The 25,753-nt window shown below is 35.7% G+C and overlaps 1 protein-coding gene across 2 annotated transcripts in view; it reads right to left on the bottom strand.

Moving 5' to 3' along the window:
* LOC132278607 (protein PIN-LIKES 3-like) overlaps positions 1–22,543 on the bottom strand; it is a 76,464-nt gene extending 53,921 nt beyond the window's left edge. Inside the window, exons 1-7 of one of the 2 annotated variants that reach the window (XM_059780440.1) lie at positions 22,078–22,543; positions 20,689–20,871; positions 18,417–18,496; positions 18,168–18,292; positions 15,921–16,042; positions 15,371–15,598; positions 2,052–2,144 (exon numbers count right to left, since the gene is read on the bottom strand). In XM_059780440.1, coding sequence (XP_059636423.1) covers positions 2,052–2,144; positions 15,371–15,598; positions 15,921–16,042; positions 18,168–18,292; positions 18,417–18,496; positions 20,689–20,823 — 783 coding nt within the window. In that variant the 5' untranslated portion in view covers positions 20,824–20,871; positions 22,078–22,543. The remainder of the gene's footprint in view (positions 1–2,051; positions 2,145–15,370; positions 15,599–15,920; positions 16,043–18,167; positions 18,293–18,416; positions 18,497–20,688; positions 20,872–22,077) is intronic. The other variant, XM_059780439.1, reaches the window with a different exon arrangement.
* Positions 22,544–25,753: the final 3,210 nt, after the last annotated feature.

The following is a 25,753-nucleotide window of genomic DNA, read 5'->3' as shown; positions in this document are numbered from 1 at the left end:
TACGTAGCTAACTGTTATCGACTTGATAGCAATGGGATTACGTGGAATGTGCACTTTCAACGTCCCTTTCAAGATTGGGAATTGAACGAGGTTTGTGTCATCAGTTGTATCGGCAGGAAGGAGTTGGTAGAGTAAGTGACGATCTGACATGGATTCCCTCTTCCCGTGGTCGCTTTGAAGTGCAATCTTTATTCCTATCTCTATCTAATTTTAATCGCCTTGACTTTCCGTGGAAGACCATTTGGTGTTCTATGGCTCCAACTAGGGTAGCATTTTTTGTATGGACCGTTGTTTGGGGTAAGCTACTGGCGATTGATAATTTGAGGAAAAGGGGGAATTGTTTTGTCCATTGGGGCTACCTATGCAAGCAAGATGGTGAGTCAATTGATCATATCCTCATGCATTACCTTGTGGCGCATGACTATTGGAATCTTATTCTTGGGTTGTTTGGCATGCGTTGGGCAATGCCACGTTCATCTAAGGAGTTGATTCATGCTTAGAGAGGATGTTGTGTGAGAAGAGATGTACGCTGGAGATTTGTTCCACATTGCGTATGGTGGTGCATATGGAAGGAGAGAAATAGCAGAATGTTCGAAGGGAAGGAGTCGTCTACGGTGATGCTGAAACTTCTTATTATTCGTTCTCTCTTCAATCATGTGAAGAGGAGTTCTTGTTCCTCTTCTAATAATTTAATTACCTTCTTGGATTCTTTGGGGCCTTAGACCCGGTTCCACTATTGTTTAAGGGACGTGCTCCCCTTTTGAACGCCTTTTTATTTCATTAGTACTTATCAAAAAAAAAAAAAAATCAACAAAAGAGCCAATATATTAACGAGGTAATGATTACACTTCAAAATCAAATGACTATCTAAAGTGAACACTTTCAGTATTTAGGGTTATTAATACAAAACGACGGTAAGATGGATGGTGATATAACAAGTAGAATTAGCGCAGGTTAGACAAATTGGATGCAAACTAGTGGCACATTGTGTGATAAACGAATGCCATATAAACTAGACGGAAAATTTTATAGAATGGTTAATAGGCCAACTATTTTATATGGTGCAAAGTGTTGGGCTTTAATAAAGGAAGCAAGAACAATGAATCTACGTAGCGGAAATGAGGATGTTAGGATGGATGATAGGAGTGACTAGAAGAGCTGGGTTACAAACCAAATGTGAGGGAGAAATTAGTGTCACCTATTAGTAATAAGTAGACTTAGGTGGTATGGACACATACACAAAAGACCTATAGACGCACGGGTGAGAAGAGGAAGGTTAATTTGCATAGAAGGTAGGAGGTAGGGTGTTCGAAATTAACATGGGATGAAATCATTAGAAATTTTTAAAAGGTTAAATTTTAGAGAGATGGCTTGTAATAGAAAGAATGGAACAAGAGAATTCATACGGCAGACCCCATTCATATGGGAGTAAGGCAAAGATGATGATGTTGATTTACTTGTATATCAAGTTTTTGTATGATAGGTAAAGGACCTACCATGAAATAGATACCGCTGAAAAACCTTCCTAGGAAAAAATAATAAATAAATAAATGAACTTTAATTTTGGCAGATGATCAAAACCACCATGTTAATGAATTTAGTGCAGCCTGTTCACCACATCTTTTGTTCCTCTCATGATCAAAATCAAAAGATCATGTTGGCTGTGGAAGTAGAAGACTCATTTAGATGTGTAGGAGAATTACATGTTTTGTGTAATTGTTAGATAAATTTGGAAAGTATAAACTATCCGATTTTGTACTAATTATAGGATAATATATCTGGTGCATTAAATTTTAGGTTTACTTAGTTTATTTCCTGATCTTCGGGATTTGGTTGTATATTCCTTAATTTACTGGATTCTGTTTGGATTGTATTCAGCCTATAAAGGTCGGGCTGCTTTGTATTGGAAGGTTATGAAATATACTTCAATTTTCCCAATTTCTGTATTAAGATGATTACCAAGCTAATGAATCTATACACGAGCATATCATAAACAATAGCACAATATTTAAAGTGATATAAACTGAAAATGATAAGCAGTGGGATCATACCGCTCCAATAGTCGAAGGGGCAAATAACTTTTTCAGGTTGATCTTTTTGAAAAACTTCCCTAAATGTTGCTTTATTTGATCTGAAACTGTCACCTGTTATAAAACTCCAAAGCTCATACTTAACTCGCACAAGGTTGCTTGAAAGGAAATAACAAATTATATATGCATGGAGAGAGAGACAGAGAGATAGACAGAGCAATTTAAACTTCAAGTTATTAAGTGTAATATATTGAAATTTGCACATGTACAACAAAAAATACGATAAAATAAACTTGACTTCACAGCTTTAAACCCAACTACTTGGAACTCACAAAGCTAACAACATAATGTTAGAGAATGAAGCCCGCTTGGTAATCGAAGAATGAAGCAAAAATGGACCAACAGATTTGGTGAACACATCGGCCAACTGATTAAAGGATGATGAGCGCTGAAAAGTATACTTTTAAACCCCTTAAGCTTGAGTATTCTAGGACTTTTATCTATCTTATTTACCCGTTTTAGTACTTATTTGTGTTTTTGTCTATTTCAGGTCAATAATATTAAAATGGACTAAAAATGGTTTCTTAAGGCCTTTTTGGAGTCAAACTAAGTCTTGGTGAGGATCCGGAGCAAAAGGAGGTTGATTTGGAGCAAAGAGAGGCTGATCCTGAAAAGCTGTCAAGTGAGATCAATCATGAGATCGATCGCAGAAAGTGAGATTGATCAAAGTTGGATCAATCGAAAATCAAAGTTGGATCGATCGAACTTTTCTCTGATCGATCGAACTTTTGCTGGCAGCGAGCTGTCTTATTCCTGTGCGTGCCCAAAACTCCCACCTACCACATAGTACGGGATTAGATATTTTTTTGGAGCTATATTCCTGACTTAGTGACTAAGAAAAGGACCTTCTATATAAAGGGAAGTGACCCATTTTGTAAAGAAGCTTTTATCATTTTTATTTCTACATTGTAATTTATATTTCTCTCTCTAGTAAAATTAGAGATTAGGGTTAGAAGAAAAGAGGGAAGTGGAGGCACATCTCAAGATCCATCTCTAGACCACTCTCTCTCTCCAACTCTAGAGCTTCAAAGAAGAAGAAGAAGAAGAGGAAGAAGAAGATGGAGCCATATTTGGAGCTTGATTCCATGACCACATCCACCTCCTCCATGATTGGCTAGATCTATACTTAGGGCTTGGATGAGCCCTAAGTCTTGTGTAATCTAAACCCTTGTATTTCTATTTTTGGGGATTTATATATATTGTTGTGATTAGTGTTCTAGCCTTGCGAATTTCATGAATCTTGGTATATTTCTATGATTTCTATGGTTTAATTCTTCTTATTAATTCTCTAGTTTATTTACATGTCTATGTTCACTCTTGCTACGTTAGCAGTAGTGGTGGTAGTGGTTTTATAAATTTAAACTTGATCTAAAAGGCTTTTCTTGAACCGCACATTCATTACATTATTTTGGCATATATCAAGCGGCCTCGTCAGATTTTGGCGCCGTTGCCAGGGATTGACGGTTTTGTCGGAATTAAACTAAATAATAGTGTTCATTCGATTGCTTCTATTTTTATTTTATTTTTCATTGTATATTCTTTTCTCTTGTTCTTATTATTATTTGTTCAATTAGGTACTTGACTATAAGGAAGGCAAACTTTGGAACTTGAAGCAATAATTGGAGCTTAAAGCTAATATTAAAATTTGAAGTTGCTTAAGGACCGTTGTGAGCAATTCTTGGAACTCTTGTATTTTAATTGTTTCACTTCTTTGCATGCTTGTGATAGCCCTTGTTGAGGCTTATTATATTGCTTTATCTTTGTCCAAGCATAGGCCCTTGTTGAGGCCATTATTTGTTGCATTTGGGTTTTAATTGTGAATGGAGGAATTGTTTAATCTAAGTTTGGGGGGAAATTATATCCCTTCCCCTTATGTCCCTCCACCATATTTTGATCCTTATGAGGTTGAGTCCAATTCATTTCAACATGCATCATCTTATCATGGACTTGATCACTCATTTAATCCTTTTTATGACTATTACCCTCCCCCACCATTTTATGATGAACCAACTCCACCACCTTCTAGGTACTCACCCGGATTTGAAGAAAAAGTGTTAGTTTTACTTGATGTGCATATTTCACAAACTCCACTTATTAATTCTCATTCTCAAACTTTAGCCAAGCTTGAAGCTCAAGTTGAGCAAATTGCAAGTACTCTTTCTCGTCAAGAGGAGGAGGAAGAGACAAATGAAAAAATAGCAAGAACTTCAATGTATATAGATGAGGATGATGAGAGTGAAGAGGAGGATGAGACAAGTGAGCTAATGCCTAGCACTCTATCTTGTATAGAGGAGGAAGTGGCAAGTGAGTTAGTGGCTAATCCAATAGAGCATAACATGATTAATGAGGACTTTCCTTGTTTTGATTATGATTTTATCTCGGATATTGCTACTTTAGAGAGTGAGGAAATGTTGACCACACTTGAGGTAGGAGAGGAGGAGGAGGAACTTGTTGAAAAGGGCCTTCCTTCTATTATCTCCAACGACCCTCTTGAGACATGCCTTTTTGAAATGTATAAAAATTGTGGTTTTGATCTTGAAAGCTCCAAAAATAAAGTGAACTCTCTAATAGACTCCTTAGCTAACTTGGACGGTGAGAAGATGGTTATTTTTGAGGAAGAAAAGAGGGATGAAGAGAAGGTGTTTCTTGATATTCCAAATGAGTCTTTGAAAAACAACGTCTCACCAATTATCAAAGTGAATGATCATTTGAATGTGTTTCAAGAACACAACAAAGTGGCAAGCCCAACCATTATTAATTTTGTTTTCAAGACCGTGGATGAAAGGAATAATATCATCTCTTTCATTTCTTTTCAAGTCATTCTTTTGGAGGATGATTTTATTGTTGTAAGTGGGACATTAAATGAGAAAATGGAAAAGAGGATCAATAAGGATGTTTCATATCCGGTTTTTGATTCTTTTGATTAGTGAGTTGGCCCAACGTCTTGCTAGAGACGTTAAATACTAGTATTCGTAGTTTTCAACTCTAAACCTCTCCCATTTCTTTTTATTATTTATTTTTATTTTTCGTTTTTGTGTACATTCTTCTATCCATTTTTCAATCTCTATTTTTGTTACCATCATTGGGGCTTAGCATAGGGTTTTCTGCACTTTCGTGTTGAAAATTGAGCATTTTGCATAAGTTCGATTGATCTCAAATGAGAGTTCAATCGATCTCAAATGAGAGTTCAATCGATCGAACTTCATTCCTGCAGCAAACATGCATCCAAATCACTCTGTCTCATCGATCCAAGAAAATCTTCAGATCTCAGTTCTCAGTTAGATCGATCAGAAGACCTTCGATCGATCCAAACATCAAGTTCGATCGATCTGTAGTTTTGAGCCTGCATCAACCTGCATATTTCAGCTCTCTGTCAAATCAATCGAAAACATTCCTAGATCGATATAAAGTTCTTCGATCGATCCAACTTCATTATTGGATCGATCGAGATTCCATACTTAGAAAAATTTTCAAAGCACTACAAATTTCATACTCTCTATCCCATCGTGCGAGCATAGATCGATCACAGCTTTGCCCCTTTGACTTTTTGACTTTTTGACTTTTTCTATTTTTATTTTATTTTATTTCTCATTTTCTTTTTCCAAAAAAAAAAAAAAAATTATTTCTTTGCATTCTTTACATTTTTACTTCTTACATTTTTATTTACTTGCCTTTTTATTTTTGTTTATGTACATATTTGTTTTGTCTAAAAAAAAAAAAAAAAACGGTTTTTCAAAGTAGCATTCCGTCTTGTTAGAGACGTTAAACTTAGCACCCACATGACACATTATATCATTTATCTCTTGTTTCATACATGTTCATTCTCATTTTTATTTCTTTATTTTTCTTGCATTTTGTTTCATTATACATACTTTCTTAAAAAATAAATAAATAAAAAAACAAATTTTTGCATCCCTTATTTCCTTGCATGTTTATTTGTTTTATTTGTGTGTGTGTACATACTTATTATGTCAAAAAAAAAAAAAAAAATGAAAATGAAAAATAAAAAGTAAGAAAATTTTGTATATACTTGCATTGTACATATTGTTTTTCATTTCTTGCATTGTATATATTCTTTCATTACATTTTACATTCTTATTTTTCTTTTTATATTTTGTTTATGCATTTTATTCTTTGTTTTTCTTGCATTTTGTATATATTTGTTTTCATTAAATGAAAATATTAAAAAAAAAAAAAAAAAGGTTTCACCATTGTACCCTTGTGTGTATTCATGCTTTAATTAGGGTTTGATCTCATATCTCTCTTTCATCTTGTGCTATATTGTCTTAGATTGCATGATTTGATTATTCTTATCCCATTTGATATTTGATGTAAGTTTGCTAGTGTGGTTATTCAAGTAGGTTATTAATTCCAAGTTTGAAGGAGACGTCTTTCGAATTGGATCGCTGCCGGGCTTCATGTCTACATCACCACAGTATACTCTTTCCATCTTTTCCAATGTTCTCATTGCACATTGAGGACAATGTGCAGTTTAAGTTTGGGGGTAAGGTGTCTTTGTTGCATTCTACTTAAGTTTGAGACTTAAATGCATGATTGAGATTTAAGATTGATGTTAGCGATGATTTTGATCTTTTGAGGACTATATTGCTTAAAATTTAAAAATTGCTTGACTTGAGAGTCCAATACTCATTGTATGCCTTGTGGATGCCATTTATGAGTAAATTTTTCGAAAGATTGATATCTTGTTTGCATTTGTGGTCCACATCATCTTGATTTTATGATTGTTTTGAGATTCATTCTAGGATTCTTCACTAGCACAGGCGCACACTAGCATTCATTTGTGGGGTACATGCTTTGTTGATTATTGAATTGGTTATATCCCAATTGGGCTAGTAGTTCATTAAAAGCTTTGATTCTTGATAAAGGTGGATAACAACCCCTTTTCACTAAGTAGCCGGGATTCTAGCCTCATCAAGCACTGAATTTCTCGCGCCGAAAGGTGGAGGGCCCAAACTCTAGGTTAATAATTGAACTTGCTTACAAAAAAAAATAGCAAAAGCAAAAGCAATAAAAAGTGAGGACTTCTCCCAAAAGGTGAGAAGTGGGAAATGATTAGATGGAGGTTGTCTTGATTTGTAGCCTAGTTGATTTGAGCTTGTAAGTCCGTAGCGGTGTTTGAACAACTAGTGCCCTAAAGCCGTCTGGTTTGGGAGTCATTGACCTAATGCTCGACCTCATGAATCGCTAGAAAGCTTAATAGATCAACACATTGCACCATGCTTCCATCTTTAATCCTAAAAAAAAAAAAAAAAAAATTGAGTGGAAAGAATAAGCGCACCTAAAACAATAAAGCTTTGATAAAAGGTCCACTTTTTGTCTTGATGATCGGTACTAGATTTGTATGCTAGTTTGAGAGTAAGGATGTGATTAATTCTTTAGTTGGCTTAGATAGCAACACATTTGATGCCGGTCCACTCAAAATGATTCTAGAGTTGTTTTGATTTGCATGATCATTGTCTTGATGTGTGGAGGACCATACTTGCTTGCTTAATGTTGAGATTTTGGGAGATTGCTTAGAAATGTTTGAAAAATTGCATACTTGAGGTAGTTTTCTCCCAATGCTTGTTTGCAATATTGGTGCCTCTTTTATGATAATGAGTTTAATGTTTGTGGGTATCATTTCTGGAAACCCTCAGGAGACTTCACTCGTCCACTAGGGGTTTAAAAGACTTGTTGCATATGCTAAATGCAATCGTGTTCCCTACGAAAGTGGCGTTATCCTTTTATTGCTTTCTAATTATAGTTGTTTAGTTGTTCATTTCATTTCTTTACTTCGTAGTTCATTGTTAGGGACTAGCAATATTTAAGTTTGGGGGTGTGATGAGCGCTGAAAAGTACACTTTTAAACCCCTTAAGCTTGAGTATTCTAGGACCTTTATCTATCTTATTTACCCGTTTTAGTACTTATTTGTGTTTTTATCTATTTCAGGTCAATAATGTTAAAATGGGCTAAAAATGGTTTCTTAAGGCCTTTTTGGAGTCAAACTAAGTATTGGTGAGGATCCGGAGCAAAAGGAGGTTGATTTGGAGCAAAAAGAGGCTGATCCTGAAAAACTGCCAAGTGAGATCGATCAAAGTTGGATCGATCGAAAATCAAAGTTGGATCGATCGAACTTTTCTCTGATCGATCGAACTTTTGCTGGCAGCGAGCTGTCTTATTCCCGTGCGTGCCCAAAACTCCCACCTACCACATAGTACGGGATTAGATATTTTTTTGGAGCTATATTCCTAACTTAGTGACTAAGAAAAGGACCTTCTATATAAAGGGAAGTGACCCATTTTGTAAAGAAGCTTTTATCATTTTTATTTCTACATTGTAATTTATATTTCTCTCTCTAGTAAAGTTAGAGATTAGGGTTAGAAGAAAAGAGGGAAGTGGAAGCACATCTCAAGATCCATCTCTAGACCACTCTCTCTCTTCATCTCTAGAGCTTCAAAGAAGAAGAAGGAGAAGAGGAAGAAGAAGATGGAGCCATATTTGGAGCTTGATTCCATGACCACATCCACCTCCTCCATGATTGGCTAGATCTATACTTAGGGCTTGGATGAGTCCTAAGTCTTGTGTAATCTAAAACCTTGTATTTCTATTTTTGGGGATTTATATATATTGTTGTGATTAGTGTTCTAGCCTTGTGAATTTCATGAATCTTGGTATATTTCTATGATTTCTATGGTTTAATTCTTTCTATGAATTCTCTAGTTTGTTTACATGTCTATGTGTGATTAAATTAGGAATTATTTCTTACATGATTCATATGGATTAATTCTTCCTATTGATTCTCTATTTGATTACATGTTGTCTTATGTGTGATTATTTGGGAATTAATCTCTACACTAGTTTTTCTATATTAATTGCATGTCTATGTGTGGTTGATTGAAAATCTAGTGATGGCTAAGCATGGGTTTTCATTAAATGGGTTTGTCAATTAATTTGATGGTTTATACTTATGCTTGATGGGTTGTTCTACAATTTAATTCATGCTTGTAGGTAGGTGAACAATCTATGCTTGCTTAGATATTCCATGGCTTATTATTGCAAATTCCATGATTCTCTAGATTGATGTGCTACAATTGTTGCTACTTAGATGGGTCATGCTTAAAATTGATGGGTTGTGCTACACTTAGTTTAGGTAGACAATTCATACATAAATTAGATGGTCCATGCTTAATATTGCAATTGGTAGTCGCATTTTGTTCACAACAATGTATTCCCCATTAATGGAAAGCAAGTGGTTAATTACATGAGCTTAGTGGTGATTCCAACACCCTAAGTCCTCTCTTCATATCTCTTAAATCCCTATCTCTAATTAGTTTTATTTCACTTTCATTTTAATTAATTGCTTTCTAGAGTAATCTACCAATCTCTATCTTTCGCAATCTTGTGATACGTTAGAGTTGAAGTTAAATTCCAACACGTATAATCCCTTGGGACGATCCCTACTCACTCTTGCTACATTAGTAGTAGTGGTGGTAGTGGTTTTATAAATTTAATCTTGACCTAAAAGGCTTTTCTTGAACCGCACATTCACTACATTATTTTGGCATATATCAAGCGGCCTCGTCAAAGAACCAAACAAAGCACGGCTTGATAATTCCCGAACGAACCTTCTCTGCCGAACGAACCTTCTCTCTCAAAACTACAGGTTGTTTCTTACTTTTCCAGGATATAAGATGGTCTCCATAGAAAGTACAGAAGCCAGTTGTGGAACGTCTGTCAGTCTTGGACCCAGCAGAGTCTGCATCACTGAAACAGGATAGCCCAACCTGCTTGCTAGAATAATAGAATAATCCAAATCCAAGACAGGACTTCAGATATCAAAGAATATGGTTACCGCACCCATATGAGTTGTACGAGGAGCATGCATAAACTGGCTCACAACACTAACCGCAAAAGCCAAATTAGGACGGGTGTTGGTAAGATAAATCAATCTTCCTACCAAGTGCTAATACTGCAAGGGATCATAAAGGAGATCTTCGAACTCAGCCGAGATCAGGATCCATAGGAGGGGAAACAGGTTTACACCCAAGCATACCCGTGTCTCGAAGAAGATCAAAGACATACTTCCTTTGTGATAAAGAGATACCCTTCTTAAATCTAACAACCTCAATTCGGAAGAAATATGCAAGCTGCCCAAGGTCTTTCACATCAAAAGCTTTAGCCAATTGAAGCTTTACTTGAGCAATCACAGGGATGGCATTGCCAGTAATGATGATATCAACGGTGGAAAAAACATGTATAGTCAAAATGGCATCTAACAAACTCCATGGATAGAATCACATCATTGAAGCGGTTGAATCAAGCTCTAGGAGATTGTTTTAATCTATACAAAGACTTTCGCAGTCAATAGACCTTTCCAGTATACTCCCCCCTCAGCTTGAAAACCGGGTGGAGGATCCATGTAAATAGTCTCAAGAAGATCACCGTTAAGGAAAGCATTCTTCACATCAAGCTGATGAAGAGGCCAATTGCGAGAGGCAGCCAGGGAGACAAGCAAACAAACTAAAGCCAATTTAGCCACTGAAGCGAAGGTATCATTAAAGTCTTTACCAGGAATCTGAGGAATCTGAGTAAACCCTTTGGCCACCAAACGGGCCTTATACCGATCAATAAAGTCATCAGCCAAATATTTAACACTGAATACCCATTTGCAACCAACATTCTTTTCACCAGGAGGGAGAGATACAAGCTCCCATGTTTCATTATACTGTAAAGCTTCCATGTCTACCTTCATAACAAACATCCAATTGGGATTCCAAAGAGCCTCAGACACGTTTCTGGAAATGGAAATGGAATCAAGTTTGCCTAGAAAGGCTCGGTAAGACCCTGAAAGACCATCATAAGAGATATACTACGAAATAGGATGATCAGTACTGTCAAATTGTGCAGAATGAACCACCCTTTTTATTATAGAAGAATTATACACACATATATATATAAATACAAGAGTAGACTTACGTTAGGTAAACTAGACAACTCTCCTTACTCTCCTAAATTAAGAGCTAAAAATTAGGATCTAAATTACAATCATATCTATATAGCCTATTTATAGAAAGAATAATAAGTCAACTTTTCCAACACTCCCCCTCAAGCTGGTGCAAAGATATTTTGCATCCCAAGCTTGTCAACAATCTGATGAAAAATTGTGCTAGATAATCCTTTAGTGAGCGCATGAGCAATCTGTTTAGAGGATGGAACGTATGGAGTGCAAACTTGTCCCCAGTCCAATTTTTCCTTGATGAAATGTCTATCCACTTCCACGTGTTTGGTCCGGTCGTGATGTACCGGACTATGAGCTATATTTATAGCTGTTTTATTATCACAGTACAACATCATTGGGTCCTTCACTTCTACCCTCAAATCTGAGAGTATCATTTTCAGCCAGTTTAGTTCACATATCCCTTAAGCCATAGCTCTGAATTCTACCTCTGCTGTAGAGTAAGCAACCATTGGTTGTTTCTTACTTCTCCACGTAACTAAATTCCCTCCTAAGAAGGTACAGTAGCAAGTAGTTGACCGCCTATCAACCATGGATCCAGCCCAATCAGCATCGGTAGGGTGTAAGTGGAAGGTGGCGGTGGTTGAATGTAATGTACCGGATTTTTCTAGATTTTTTTCGAATTTTTATTTTATTTATTTTTTCGTACCTCGTTTTGCGTGCCACACGGCCCCAAGGGCTGTTTAAGCCATTTTTTGAGCCAAGGGGTTTTAGAATTGTATTTTAATTATTTTAAGTCAATTAGAGGCAACAGGATTGATTTTAGAATTTTTTAGAAGTCGGGATGATTTCCAAGCTCGAGAACCTTTCCCAATTTTGCCATTTTCATTGAGGGGTATTGTGGACATTTCACACACATGTACAAACATCTATATCTATACATTAAGGTAGATATTTTAGGGACTTGGATGGCATTGCAAAGGAAGAGTGACAGCATGTTTGTAACTTGACTTAGAGTTATAACCATTTAGGGCTTGACTCTTGGCACAATATTGGCCATGGAGGCATCTGCAAGATACCACCATCCCCTCCTTTCTTTCCCCATTCAGCCACCTCCTTTCTCTCTCTAATTTCTTCCTCTTTCTCTCTCTATATCTATAAGCTTATATGTATCTATGTAGCTCCATGTTTCAAATTCATTTTTGAGAGCTTTAGAGTGTGATTCGGGAGAATGGCAAAAAGAGGAAGTTGTAGAGCTTGGAGAGTGCTTCCATTTGAGACCAATGTTGCAAGGGTTAGGAGGATTTTGAATTTTGGCTCAGCCTTAAGGCTTGTTTGGTTGCACACAATTGAGGTAGGGGTTGTTTAATGCTCTAAACTTTGTCTTTTATTGAACATATATATTTGATTTCTCTCGAGTACATTCTTATATGCAAATTGTGAGCTAAAATGATGACATAATGATTTGATGGAAGCATGCTAGTGTATGATACAATAATGTGTTTAATTTCATGCTAAGAATGTGGATGATATGACGTTGGTGCAAAGTTGCTTAAATTATAAATATTGACATGATTTGTGATGATGTGAATCCTATGTACATGCCTGTGTTTTAAATGAATGAGAATGCCATACTTATGACTAAATGATTGAGAAATGTCATGTTTATGCCATAGTTATCTTGCAAGTGAAATTGAAATTAAGTTGATGCAATTGTATTCATGTGCATGGCATGGTGGGAAAGTTGAATGAGACATTGGCATATAACATGCACATTATGACATTAAGAAAGAGCATGTGTTGGGATGAAAATTTGAAACTTGTATGTTTTTAAAAACAAAGTTTGTGAAAATCGGACAACAAGGAATCGCCTTGTGTCCATGGAGTTAATGCAATCTAGAGGGAATGTGGAGCAAATACTTCATGTGTGGTTGAGTCGCCTAGGCCCCGAATGACGCTAGGGAGTCGCCCTAAGTCAGGGATAGACGGCAATCCTTCTCTCGAGATAGCAGGGAGTCGCCTCGTACCGGGTTGGATTAACGAGTTCGGTGTGTGTGTGACTTGCGTCGATGATGAAAGTGCTTTTGGTACGACCATTTGCATTGCATTGCATTTTCATTCTAAGTATGCGAAATTGTATTAATGCTACTGATTGGATTAATATGTGATTCAAATGCTATAAAATTTCCCTAAGTATGATCCCGGTTCTCTTTTATCCCCAATGTGTGATGTGTGGCTCAAGGGAGTCCAAAGTTGGCGCCTTAGGTATCTTCTACTGAGCCTCCATACTCACCCCTTCCTTTAACATTTTTCAGGTTATGACGATGACATTGTTGATGAAGGACCCCCACAAGTTTAATTAGGGTTTACGGAAGCATCTTTTGATAATTTTGTAACAAATGCTTAGTTGATGAATTTTCTTGTAAAGTATTGTATTTATGACCATAAGGGTCAAAATTTGTAATTATATACTTTTGGGCATATTTTGTATATTTCAGGAATGTAATTAAAGTTAATTTTATTAAATCCCTACATGTAGATATATGTTATATATTTCACACTATATGTGAATGGATAAGCCTAAAATTATATTAACTTCATTTTGTTGAGTGTACAAGAGGAAAGGATTTATTTGGGTTATTTTAACATAAGTATATATGTGCATATATATATATATATATATATACATACAATGCTATTTTAGTGTCATTTTAGCTGTGTAATTGTGGTAATTTAGTGGTTGGGTTTTGGGTGGTTTGAGTGTAATTGGCTGAGTGATTAAAGTAACTGAGTGTCCATAATAAAGGAGAATCGGTCGACGTGAAGTTCCCACACGTCGACCCGTATCTCACGTTTTTGGGCAGTGAGCATTTCCACTGTGAATAACCCTATTAGTCGATGTGAAGTTGTCACACGACTGAATGACCCAAACCAGTCGACGTGTCGTGTTCACACGTCAACCGGTTCCTATTTTTTTATTGTTGTGTTTTTATTACACATTTATTGTTGCTAGTATGTACTATATAGCCCAATAAAATACATTAATTATATTTTTACTACGAGAATGACCATATTACCCCCGGACTTCATCCTAATCATTGGATGACCCTATCAAATGACTATGGTAATATGGTCGTGCTGGAAGTCGGTGGTGGTGGTGGAAGTCAGTGGTGGTTGAAGGTGGCAACAATGGTGGTGATGGCAGTAGCGGTGGTGGAAGGCAATGGAGGTTGTGGTGGAAGGTGGTGGAAATCAGCGGTGGTGGTGGTAGTGGTGGAAGGCAATGTCGGTGGTGGTGGCGGCAACGGCAGCAGCAGTGGTGGTGGTGGTGGCGGCGGTGGCAATGGTGGTGGCAGTTGCGGCAGTGGTGGTGGTGGTGGTGGAAGCCAATGGTGCTAACGGTGGCGGCGGTGGTGGAAGGCAATGGTGGTATTGGTGGTTTCTGGACTTGGAACATGAGGGTTTTTTCGGAATTTAATTTTTTTAAAAAAAATACTTGGAAATGGAATGACCATTCCATAGATTTAGTTGTGGAATGGATTTTCATTCCAATAGAATGCCCATTCTCACTTTAAATTGCATACTAAACAAATGAATGGTTGGAATGGGCATTCCATTCCATTCCATTCCTGCACACCAAAAGCAGCATAAGGGAATTCTCCTAAAAAATGAGTCAAAAACAAAGGGTTACCCGAGGGGTACGGTGCAAGGGCTGGGAGGAGATGGAGGTGCACTGGAGGTGAGGGAAAATGGACAGAGGGAGAGAGAAGGTAGCGACGTTGGAGACGAAGATGGGGAGGCGAAGATTTTTGTTTTGCTCTGATACAAAAAAGAAGAAGTTTTGGGTTTTGGCTTATTCAAACCAAGAGCCAAGAGCTATATTTATATACAAGAATAGGGTACAAAGAAAAGAAACCAAATCAAAGAAAAATATAAAATATACCAAAATCTCCGTGATCCCATGATTATGAGGATCTTATCTACGGAATCCTATGATTACGGGGATCTTATCTATGTGATCCCATGATTATAGGGATCTTACATAAAACACCTAATAAAAGACTAAAAACAGCTAATAAAAATAAAAATAATGATATTTCAATAGGCTCAATCAATCAAATCCTATGACCAACACTTTTATAGAAACTCTCTCAAATTATAATTATAATAGGATTCTACTTAACATACATCCACCAGGCAAAAGCAATTTATATGGAATTACTGTGGTAGCCATTGACAATTGAATAACTTCAAAGAGATCATATACTAACTTTCTGCAATAAAATAGACATTAAAAATAAAACTGTAAAGCAGGAAACAAACCTTAGATTTCCCCTCAAATCTAGTTTGAGGCAGTGCAATTTGATCAGCATGATCCTCAGATATCGTGGAGTCTTTTGAAGATAGTAATGGTTCCTCGCAACTCCCTAGTTGAGAAGTTGAGATCTCTCTAGACGGCTTACTGACATTGATTTCAACTTCTTTTGAGCTCTTACTTGAATATATCCGCACAATATTATACACAAATGACCATAAATAAATGGCTCCTATCTGAAGTGCAACAACAGGCAAGATGGAAATATTGGAATAAGACTGTCATCCTCAATGGACGTAGTAAAAAAATGCATGCACAGAAAAAAGTAAGTTTCAAATCATATATACAAATATTTGTGTAATATATAAACTTTATTCACAAGTGAAGCTGCATGAAAATTAATTATTTTGTTAAGGTCTCTATTTATTTTTACTGTATCTCACTAACTATGGTTCCAAAGTATATCCCTTATTAGATACATATATTACCAAGTTCTGAACCATACATACATATTGGCAAATTCGTTTTAGTCAAAATAGACTAAAGAAAAAATCATACCGCCATTGATAGTGATGCATAAGCTAGTCCATATGTATGACATACATCAGGAGCTCCAAATGGGGTTCCTTTCTCTTTACAAACGGCTGGGATTATAATGAGAAGCATGTTCCCCAAATTTCCTGTTCACATCAACTGGAGAAATATTATGTTTCTGAATGATACAGGAGATGATAAATTCATAATTATCTCAAAGTAGTGGCAATCCTTTTTGTGGGCACATCACTATATATTTTTAGAACAGGATAATACATGGTGATTTTGGAAATGACTACTTCTGTCATTTTGAGTAGTAGTAGTTCTGGAAAATGTGCCTTGGATTATTTCCAGTATTTAAATTTATGCAGCAAAGACAGCTGTGGAGCTTGCCTAATAGTATGAATTCTGAGTCCAAGAGGCTTTTTATGGATGCTGAAGGGGAAGGCTAGGCAGCTTTACTTATTTCCTGGCAGGGATCCAAGAGGTAGCACCCCAATCCCTGAACGAACTGATGTTCATTCTTGGTGTTCTAAGAGATAGAAGATGGTCCCTTCAAACTAGATTAATAGATTTCAAAGATGAAATCAATGTTGGATGGAGGACGAAATTATGATACTTATAGGTGAGCTTATCTTATCTCTGAGATAAGGTTTTAATATTTAATCCCATCCCAACACTACCTAGGTCAGCTATTGGGTCAAGAGTCAGATTTTAGGAAGTTTTTCAGCCTACCATGACACACCTTTTTGAAGATTGGAACTCAAATGACCAATATATCAAATATAGAAAGTTATATAATCAGCACCTGAGGGGTCTTGCTACACTTTGTACGGTGCTGTGCTAAGGATTCTTGGTAATTGTGTGAACTTCATTTTATATTTCGACTCCAAACTTCAAAAAAAAAAAAAAAAAAATCTTCTGTCTTATTTCTGAAATTTGGTTTGGTATCATAACTCCAACCTTCTTTTGGAAAAGTGAAAACCTATAGGAGGGCCGTTTAAAAGTTCATTTTCCATAAAACACTTATATACACTAACACAATTTTCAATTTTCATTTACAATTTTCATTTCATTTACTTCCTAATTAACACTTACTCCTTAAAAAATTCTTTTGAGAAGCGTGGTAAGAACCAAAACCAAAGGTTGCAGGGATTTTATTAATATAGTCAATGTTATGGTCCTGGTGTTATCTTTATGTTGGATAAAGCTATTACGACTCCAGAGAACTTCGAATCAAAGGCACAAAAAACTGTAAGGTAAAACCAAAACCAAATCAGTTCAGTTCCACATCAGGAACTCAGAGGCAGAGCCCAAGTTTTACAATCGAAACAAAAGTGGGTTGTCATATACACTTTCCATCCTTAGCTTCCCAATGATGACAAGGACTAATTTGGCACTACCATGTTAATTTGCCAATCTATATTACTCGGCACTTGTCTCAAACAAAAGTATAAATGTATTTTCATTATTCTACTTATTGTAACTAAAAGGTGTGCCAGCAATTTAATTTAATGTTTTCTCAGCATTAACCTCCAAAACTTAATATGTTGCTTCTTCTTTGTTCGGAAATGATATTTTCTCTCAAGTATGAAACCCTTATGTGAAAAGACCACCCACGTTTCTCACTGTATTATCAGAACACAAAATACCCCTTGGTTTCATGGACACACAAACATATTTTCTTTTGTTTATGCCGAAGTGTCCCTGACTCACTTTGAATGGAGACTAGTCCCTAGGGACGCAGGCAATCACCTGCAGAACATGTGTATCCGGTAAGCTTGGTCAGAGTCGAACCTGAGATGTTCAGTTAAGCCATCAACTTCGCCAACTCACCTATCCATGTGCATTATGGTTGTGCTTGCTTTTATTTATTTGAAGGTAACAAAATTATGAGCTTTCCAATAAGACTGTATCAAGCAATTTTCCAGTTTGATTTAGTGACGTTAAAATCATCTCGATTCAGTCATTCAACTTCCCTACCTTCATTGTCAGCCTTCTTTTTGAGTCCAGAAAGTCTATTCCCATGAGTATCTAAGTAGGAGTGCATTTGTTTGTGTATTATATGGGCAACGCTTTGCTTTACTAAAATTTAGTTCATTTGTAGTGTATAGACAGATTAAGATAAATTTTATAAAACGTGAGAGACAAGATAGAGAGAAGAATAAAATAAAAGTGAAGGGGAAATGAGAGTTACTGGCCTCTAGATTATTGTAAGAATAAATATTGTACATAAATGAATACTGGATTATAGTTTGCTAATATAATTACCTGCAGCGCAACAACCTACTATGAGGCCACGCATATGTCGAGGAGCTCTTGTAATTTGGATAACCAGCCACCCAAGTACTGAACCAATGATGAACGTAATGAGGATATTGAAAGGCATGAACCACCTATAAGTTCAACCAAAGTTATTCCACATAAATAAAAATGAAAAAAAAAAAAAATCAACTCAACACTAGGCAGACAAACTTGAACATAAATTGCACAAATTGAGACAATGATCAGAAAGCTCACAATTTAACCATGCTTTCATATGTTATTGTTTTGGCTAAGTTGCTGGACACGAGAGCCGGATTGAAAACAAAAAATACAATCTGTTCACAGGCATGAAGAACTACAGTTAAGAGTTAAGATGAAGAACCAAGTACTTGGAACAATTATACATGTATGTAGGCTGATATATTTTTAAAGCACATAATGAGAGAGGTCAGACAAATAAGTTCTGTGCAGGAGCAAAGAAGGGCTTGTTTGTTGGAGATTCTAAGATTTGAGGTGGTAGGAAACACCAAAACCAATAAAAAAACACAAGCACAAGTATACACATGTTCATGCACAAGGACACCCACACATTTATCATCTCAACTCAACAAAGTTTCCCCTGTTCTGCCAGTAAGAATCTTGTTTTGCCTTTATCCTCTACTGGGGCCATATATTCAGTTAAAACCGCACATTGTAATGTCTTTCCTTACCTATTGCAATCCGCATTGATTTCCATCTTACGCTTCCCCCAGCATTACACTCAAAGTGGATTATTTCACCCCAATTTTTAAGCAAAACAAGGAAAAAGTAGAGGCTTTATTGCAACAGAAAACTGAAAATTTTAAGAGCATTTAAATGCTTAATATTTAGTGCTTATTATAAATTGACATTTTTATAATTATTATTACTTTATTTTATTTTTAATTTCAAGTGTTTTTTGATAAGTGAGGTCTCCTTTGCTCAAAGTTTTAAGTAACCATTATTCTTTTAAGTAGTATCTAAATTGCGTTATCAAATGCACTTAATTAATAAAGTACTAAATATATTCAGAATTAAATGCTCAATTGAGTTATCAAACAACTCCTTAGATTAAAAAGGTTTTGTAGACTACTTTAAGAGCTGCTAATTGACATTGAGTTGAGGAGAAAAATAGTTTTGAAAGAAAACAAGTTTTTTATAAAACAGTTTGAAAATGAATGTGAATTTAGTATTTGAACCTCATATTAGAAAAAGACCCTTTTTTTATTTAATGGTTCCATTACTACTTTCCATAACCATAATCCTTTCAATTATGCATGAGAAGTATTTGGCACCCCTAAACATCTATAAAAAGGGTTCCTTTCTTGGAAAAGTTGACAAACATCATTCATTTGTTAACCTGCAGAGAGAAGATTGGAATCTGGCACCTACTTGCACTAATTGCTCAAAAAGCAACTGATGACAGAGATCACCTTTTTGTAGATTGTGATTTTGTGGCTGCTATTTGGGGTTGGTTTAGCTCTTTGCTGCATTGGTCTTGGCCTAATTTTCATCAGGATAGCAGTAGACTTCATCAGTTGGCAGACTGGTTTCTTCTTCACTTCAGAAATTCTAAGCTTTCGAAGATGTGCTGTTTGCATAGTGGTGTTTTTTCCTCCAGTCTAGCAACTGCTAGCTTCATTTGGTTCTCTGTTCTTGATGCTGCTGATCTTCAGACTCGGGATGTTAATTTCTTTATATAGGAAATGGATGTACTCATCCTTATTTCCCTTTGTTTTATTACAGGGTATGTCCTCTTTTCTTTTGTACTGTGATGCTTGATCTTTGCTTTAATAAAATTCCAATTTTTAAAGAAAATTTGCAGGGAAGAGGATTGCAGCTACCTTGCATATGTGTTAACTGCTGCAAGTCTATTGATGACAGAGACCATATTTTCACTGACTGCAGTATTGCTAGAGATGTATGGATTGATTCTACCAGCTCCTTAATCGGGATTGTCCTTCCTTCGCCTCTACTGATATTAAATTGGATCAGTTGGTCTTCTGGTTTGTTCATAATGTGAGATCTAAAGTTGAGCGAATGCTGTTTTCGGCAGTTATTTGGGAGATTTGGCAAGAGAGGAATACTAGACTTCACCATGGTTTGAAAAAAGATCCTTCTTAGGTCGCCAAATCTATTTGGCTCACTCTTCTTGATGCAGCCTCTACTTCTACTCATGCAGTCATTTCTTAGCTTTTTGTGTTCTTTCACTTATAGGCATGTTTGGGTGCTCAGTTTTTTCCTTTCAGATTTCATAGAGGGTATGCCCTCTTTTCTCTTGTACTGAAATGCTTTATCTTTGGAAAGAAATCACCAACCAACCCATTTATGGAAACAAAAAATTGCTGAAAATGACTTTTCCTTTAACCCATGAATATTCCAGCACATTATTATCAATGCACGATTCTTACACATTCTGGTAAAGTACAAAGTAATATAACTGCCAAACAAATGAGTTAGAATTGAAAAAAAACCACAAAGACTTAAAATGCATGAACCTGTCACTTACATTATTTAAATGCTTCCTTGCATCCTCCCCCAATATATTGACATGATCTAATGCAAGAAATGACCCGACTGCTGTCACCAATAGCACTTTCAGGACTGGAATCGATGCGGCTATGAACAGATCCAAAAGCCCCATGTTGAAATCCTTCCAATCTTTCACAACTCTAAAGATAACCTTCACTTCCTATTTGGAAAGAAAGCATTCAATAAGGCCCTCTTATCAGACTTTGGGTTAAAATTCTAGCACCTAAACCTTTAAAGCATGTTTGGGAATTCCCATGAAAATTGAATTACGTTATTGTATAGTCTGCCTTGCACATAACAACTTCCAAATAGAAAAATAGACTAAAAAAATATTGAAAATGGGCATATTTCAAATCAAACAATAATGCAATTTCTTATTCTGCTTCTTTTGTTTATTTATATAGGGCTGTAAGTAAGGGGTACCCTTTCGGGCATTCAAATGACCCATAAGGCCCCACCAGAATTGACATTTCTCAAATTCAAACAATATCTTCAGTTAGCATCTACCCAGGATATATTTGTCCTAGCAGGAAATATTTCTACTGAAACCGGTGTCAGTTTTCATAGAAGTACAAAACATATGTATAACGAAATAATATATCCCTTCTTTTACACCTCCCTTGTTCAATGATGAAAATGAGTGCATGAATGGGAAGGAAGTAATTTATTGTGCATAACAATCCATATTCGTTGAACTGTATCATGAACAAAATCTCATATTTCCTTAGGGAAGTGAAGAAAATAAATTTGGTAACGAAAAGCTTTAAATAGTATCATAATTCATTAAATTGACACTATTTAGGAGACAGTAACAAACTGAATTAGAAAATTCAATGCATCAAAGCAACGAAATGCTTGGTTCGTGCACAAAACCAGCTGTAGGAAAGAACACAATTCATACACAAATAACTAAATATACAAATAATTAAATAAATCAACATTGACAACACCAACAACTAATTAATACACATCATGATAGAATTTTAATTCCAGAAAACCAGCAAGAAATTAAATTAATAAAATAACTTAGATACAATTTAATCATACACCATGAAAGAATTAATCTCCATTCCAGAACAACAACTTGAAATTAGAGAATACTATAAAAGGAATTTCTGAGATCACAAAAGTAATAATAGACTTCCACTGAACAAAAAAGCTTGGTTTTTTAAAATATAAAAATGAAAAGAAAAAAAAAAATTTAATTCCCAAGAGGGTCATCTTACAATCCTTTATCACGTATACAAAAAAAAAAAAAAAATGCTTTTATATAGATTAATCAATCAACAAATGTAAAATCCAAAACAGTTGAAACATTATTGCATAGGAGAGACGAAAAAGAAACAAAAAAGAGAAAAAAAATTACCTTATCAACTAGTATTCAAATTTGTAATAGTCCAGTCTGAGGAGTTATAGCTTTCATCGTCGTTCCAACTCGAACTCAAGCTATCTGTTCTGAAGAAACGTTATCAGACTCCAATGCACAAGTGGGTATGATAAATAAATATATATATATATATATATATATATATTTTTTTTCCTTTGCCAACGTTGCGAAAGTAGAGGCAAACGGTTGTAGAAACAGAGGAGAGATGAACACGTAAGGCAATGAAGGGTGCCATGCAGTTAGAGAGGACAAGCACAGCTTGAGTTGCGGCACGACACCCACCGGCAGGTCAATGTTACAGGACCCACCCACTGGTCTTATTTTATTCGGCTCTCGATTCTTGACTCGCCGGCCGCATGTATATATATTTGAACACCCACCAAGATTTCGAGCATAAAAAGAGAGATCCAAATCCTCTCCATTTAAAGAGTCGTGTTCTATTTGCTCTGCTCCATTTAGCGTGAAAAAATGAGGTACAATATTCTTCGGTCTGCATCATGACGTTGGTCAGATTCAATGTACACAACCTTTGCGCTTGATATGCCTAATGTAATATAGAATAACATTGCGGACAACTAGAAAAGTAATTTATCAAAATTTAATACGGTAGCTATTAGATAAAATAAGGGTTAATTACAGAATGGATTTTTGGAGGTTTTTTTATGGACTCAAAGTCAACCATTTTCATCAACATGAATTTTGCTTTTAAGTGTGATGTTCATATGGAAATGTAGTGTTGGTTCCCTAAAATGCCCCTTTTACGGTTCATGTGAAATACCCTAACGACCCCCCCATCAAATGTATTGATTACCCTACATTTTTGGTGTGGTCAAGACCGAAGCATGCAAAAGTGTGTAGTGTGGCCAAATTTAAATTTAGAAAATGTCACTACTACTTTTAACTAAAAATATAGGTAGAGTGAGTAGGGATTGTCCCAATGGAAAGGAGGTATATTTGTGATGAAAATTAATATCGGATTAGTAGGTCGAATGATCAAAGATGGTTGGTGAATATTTAATTAAATTATAATGTAATTAAAACTCATGCAAGTAAATAGCAATCTAGAAAATAGTGAAAAGATATAGGAGAGAGGTCTTGAGACTTAGAGTCACCATTAAGTTTCACTTCATCAAACACTAGCAATTATACATTAATAGGGAAATTTAATTTGTAACTTGTGTGTGTGTGTGTGTGTGTGTGAAAATAATTGAAACTAAGCATGAATGGCAAATAAGTATAGATTGTCTAGCCAATTTTAATGAATAGCACAACCTATCAAATGAAACATATCCATTCAATTAAACCATAATGAATGCACATACAAATATCTAGAGACATGCACTCTTTGCATTCACAAGTATGGAACATCAAGAAACAAGAATGGATTGCTCAACTACCTAAGAAATTAAAGCAATTACACTACAACTAGGCTAGAAACATGAAATTAAACTAATTAAACTAGAAATGTGATACAATCCATCAAGAAATAAGTGTGAACCATCAAATAAATCATAAAAGTGTTCCATTAAGCACCATGCCTTGACCATCACTAGATTAACATCATCAACACACATAGACATGCATCAATTTCATTAAATCTAGAGACAAAAACATGAACATCAATTTTAGCATATATAGACATATAACTAGAGCCAAATGATCAATTGAAAGCATTAATCCAACAAATCAAGTAGAAATCACAAGATCTATATTTATTCATGGTCAAAACATCTATTACAATTAAAATTCCCAAAAATACACAAAATCTAGGTTTGAGAAGCAAGCCTATGGGCTATCTCTAGCCCCAAGAGAAGGATTTAGCCACTCATTATAGTGGACATGGAACCCTTAAGGGCTAGCTTGGAGGTTGGCATCATCATCTTCATTCTTGCTTTCTTCCCAAAACCCTAGTTCTAGAGAGAAGAAAAATTATTTATATAATTGGTAATATCTATCTATTACAATTATGTTCAATAAATAAATTACATACTCCTTTGAGTAAGGACCAAGTCAAAATTATAGCCTGTGATTGGAAGAAATTTGCAGTTACACAAGTTACGTAGAAATCGGCGCGCTCGAAAATTAAACAGCTCACTACCAGTAGGCATTTCGTTCGATCGAAGATCCTCAATCGATCGGACACTTAGCTTCGATCGATTGAAGCTGACGTGGCTCGAAAATATCTTCCAAGATTTATCCAATTGGCTGAGCTGGCATCGCCTCATTTCGATCGATTGTAGACCTCTTCGATCGATCGAGACTTCCCTTCGATCGATCGAAGTTCCCCTGGTGCATTTTTCTTGGCTTTTTCCAACTTTGCTCCTTAGCTCCAAAACTGAGCTAAATGGCTCTTGTTAGCCTGTTTGAACTTTACCTAAAATAGCCAAAAACACAAATAAGTATCTAAAACATAAAAGTAAGATAGATGAATGGACTAAAATATCCTAGCTTATGTGCTAAAATGCATCACATTTGAGCACTTATCACACCCCCAAACTTAGATATTGCTAGTCCCTAGCAATGAACTACAAGGAAAATAAAGAAATAAGCAACTAAGCAACTAGAAAGCAATCAAATGATAGCGTCATTTTCGTAGGAAACACGATTGTATTTAGCGTATGCAACAAGCCTTTTAAACCTCTAGGTTACCCCTAATGGACGAGTGAAGTCTCGTGAAGGTTTCAAGAAATGATACCCACAAACATCGAGCTCTTTCTCACAAGAGAGGCACCAATATACAAAATAAGCATTGGGAGAAAACTACCTTAAGTATGCAATTTTTCAACCATTTTTCAAGCAATCTCCCAAAATCTCAACACCAAGCAAACAAGTATGATTCTCCACACATCAAGAAAATGGTCATACAAATCAAAACAACTCTAGAATCCTTTTAAGTGAACCGACATCAAATATATTGTTATTTAAGCCAACTAGAGAATTGATCACATCCTTATTCTAAAACTAGCACACAAATCTAGTCCTGATCATCAAAACAAAGAGTGGACCTTTTATTAAAGCTTATTCAATTAGGTGTACTTATTCTTTTCACTCAATTTTTTTTTTTTTTTTTTTTTTTTTTTTTTTTTTAACCTAGAGGATCAAAGATGGAAGCATGGTGCAATGTAATGATCTATTAAGCTTTCTAGAGATCCATGAGGTCGAGCGTTAGGTCAATGACTTCTAAACCGGACGGCTTTAAGGCATTAGGTGTTTAAATACCCCTAAGGACTTACAAGCTCAAATCAACTAAGTTACAAATCAGAACAACATCTATCTAATCATTTCCCACTTCTCACCTTTTGGGAGAAGTTCTCATTTTTTTTTTTTTTTTTTGCTTTTGCAACTTTTTTTTTTTTTTTTCAATTATTAACCTAGAGTTTGGGCCCTCCACCTTTCGGTGCAAGAAATTCAGTGCTTAATGAGGCTAGAATCCCACTACTCAATGAAAAGGGATTGTTATTCACTTTTGTCAAAATGAAAGATTTCAATACACTATTAGCTCAATTGTGATATAACCAATTCAATAATTAACAAAGCATGTACCCTTCAAATGAATGCTAGTGTGCGCCTGTGCTAGTGTATAATCCTAGAGTGAATCTCAAAATAATCACAAAATCAAGATGATGCGGACCACAAATGCAAGCAAGATATCAAT

Source organism: Cornus florida, unplaced genomic scaffold (assembly GCF_030987335.1).
Source record: "Cornus florida cultivar Cherokee Brave unplaced genomic scaffold, ASM3098733v1 CherokeeBrave_3.0.0_Hap2_Chr10, whole genome shotgun sequence".
NCBI lineage: Eukaryota > Viridiplantae > Streptophyta > Magnoliopsida > Cornales > Cornaceae > Cornus > Cornus florida.
The sequence above is the reverse complement of the archived record's forward strand: the minus strand, read 5'-3'. Positions and strand labels throughout refer to the sequence as shown.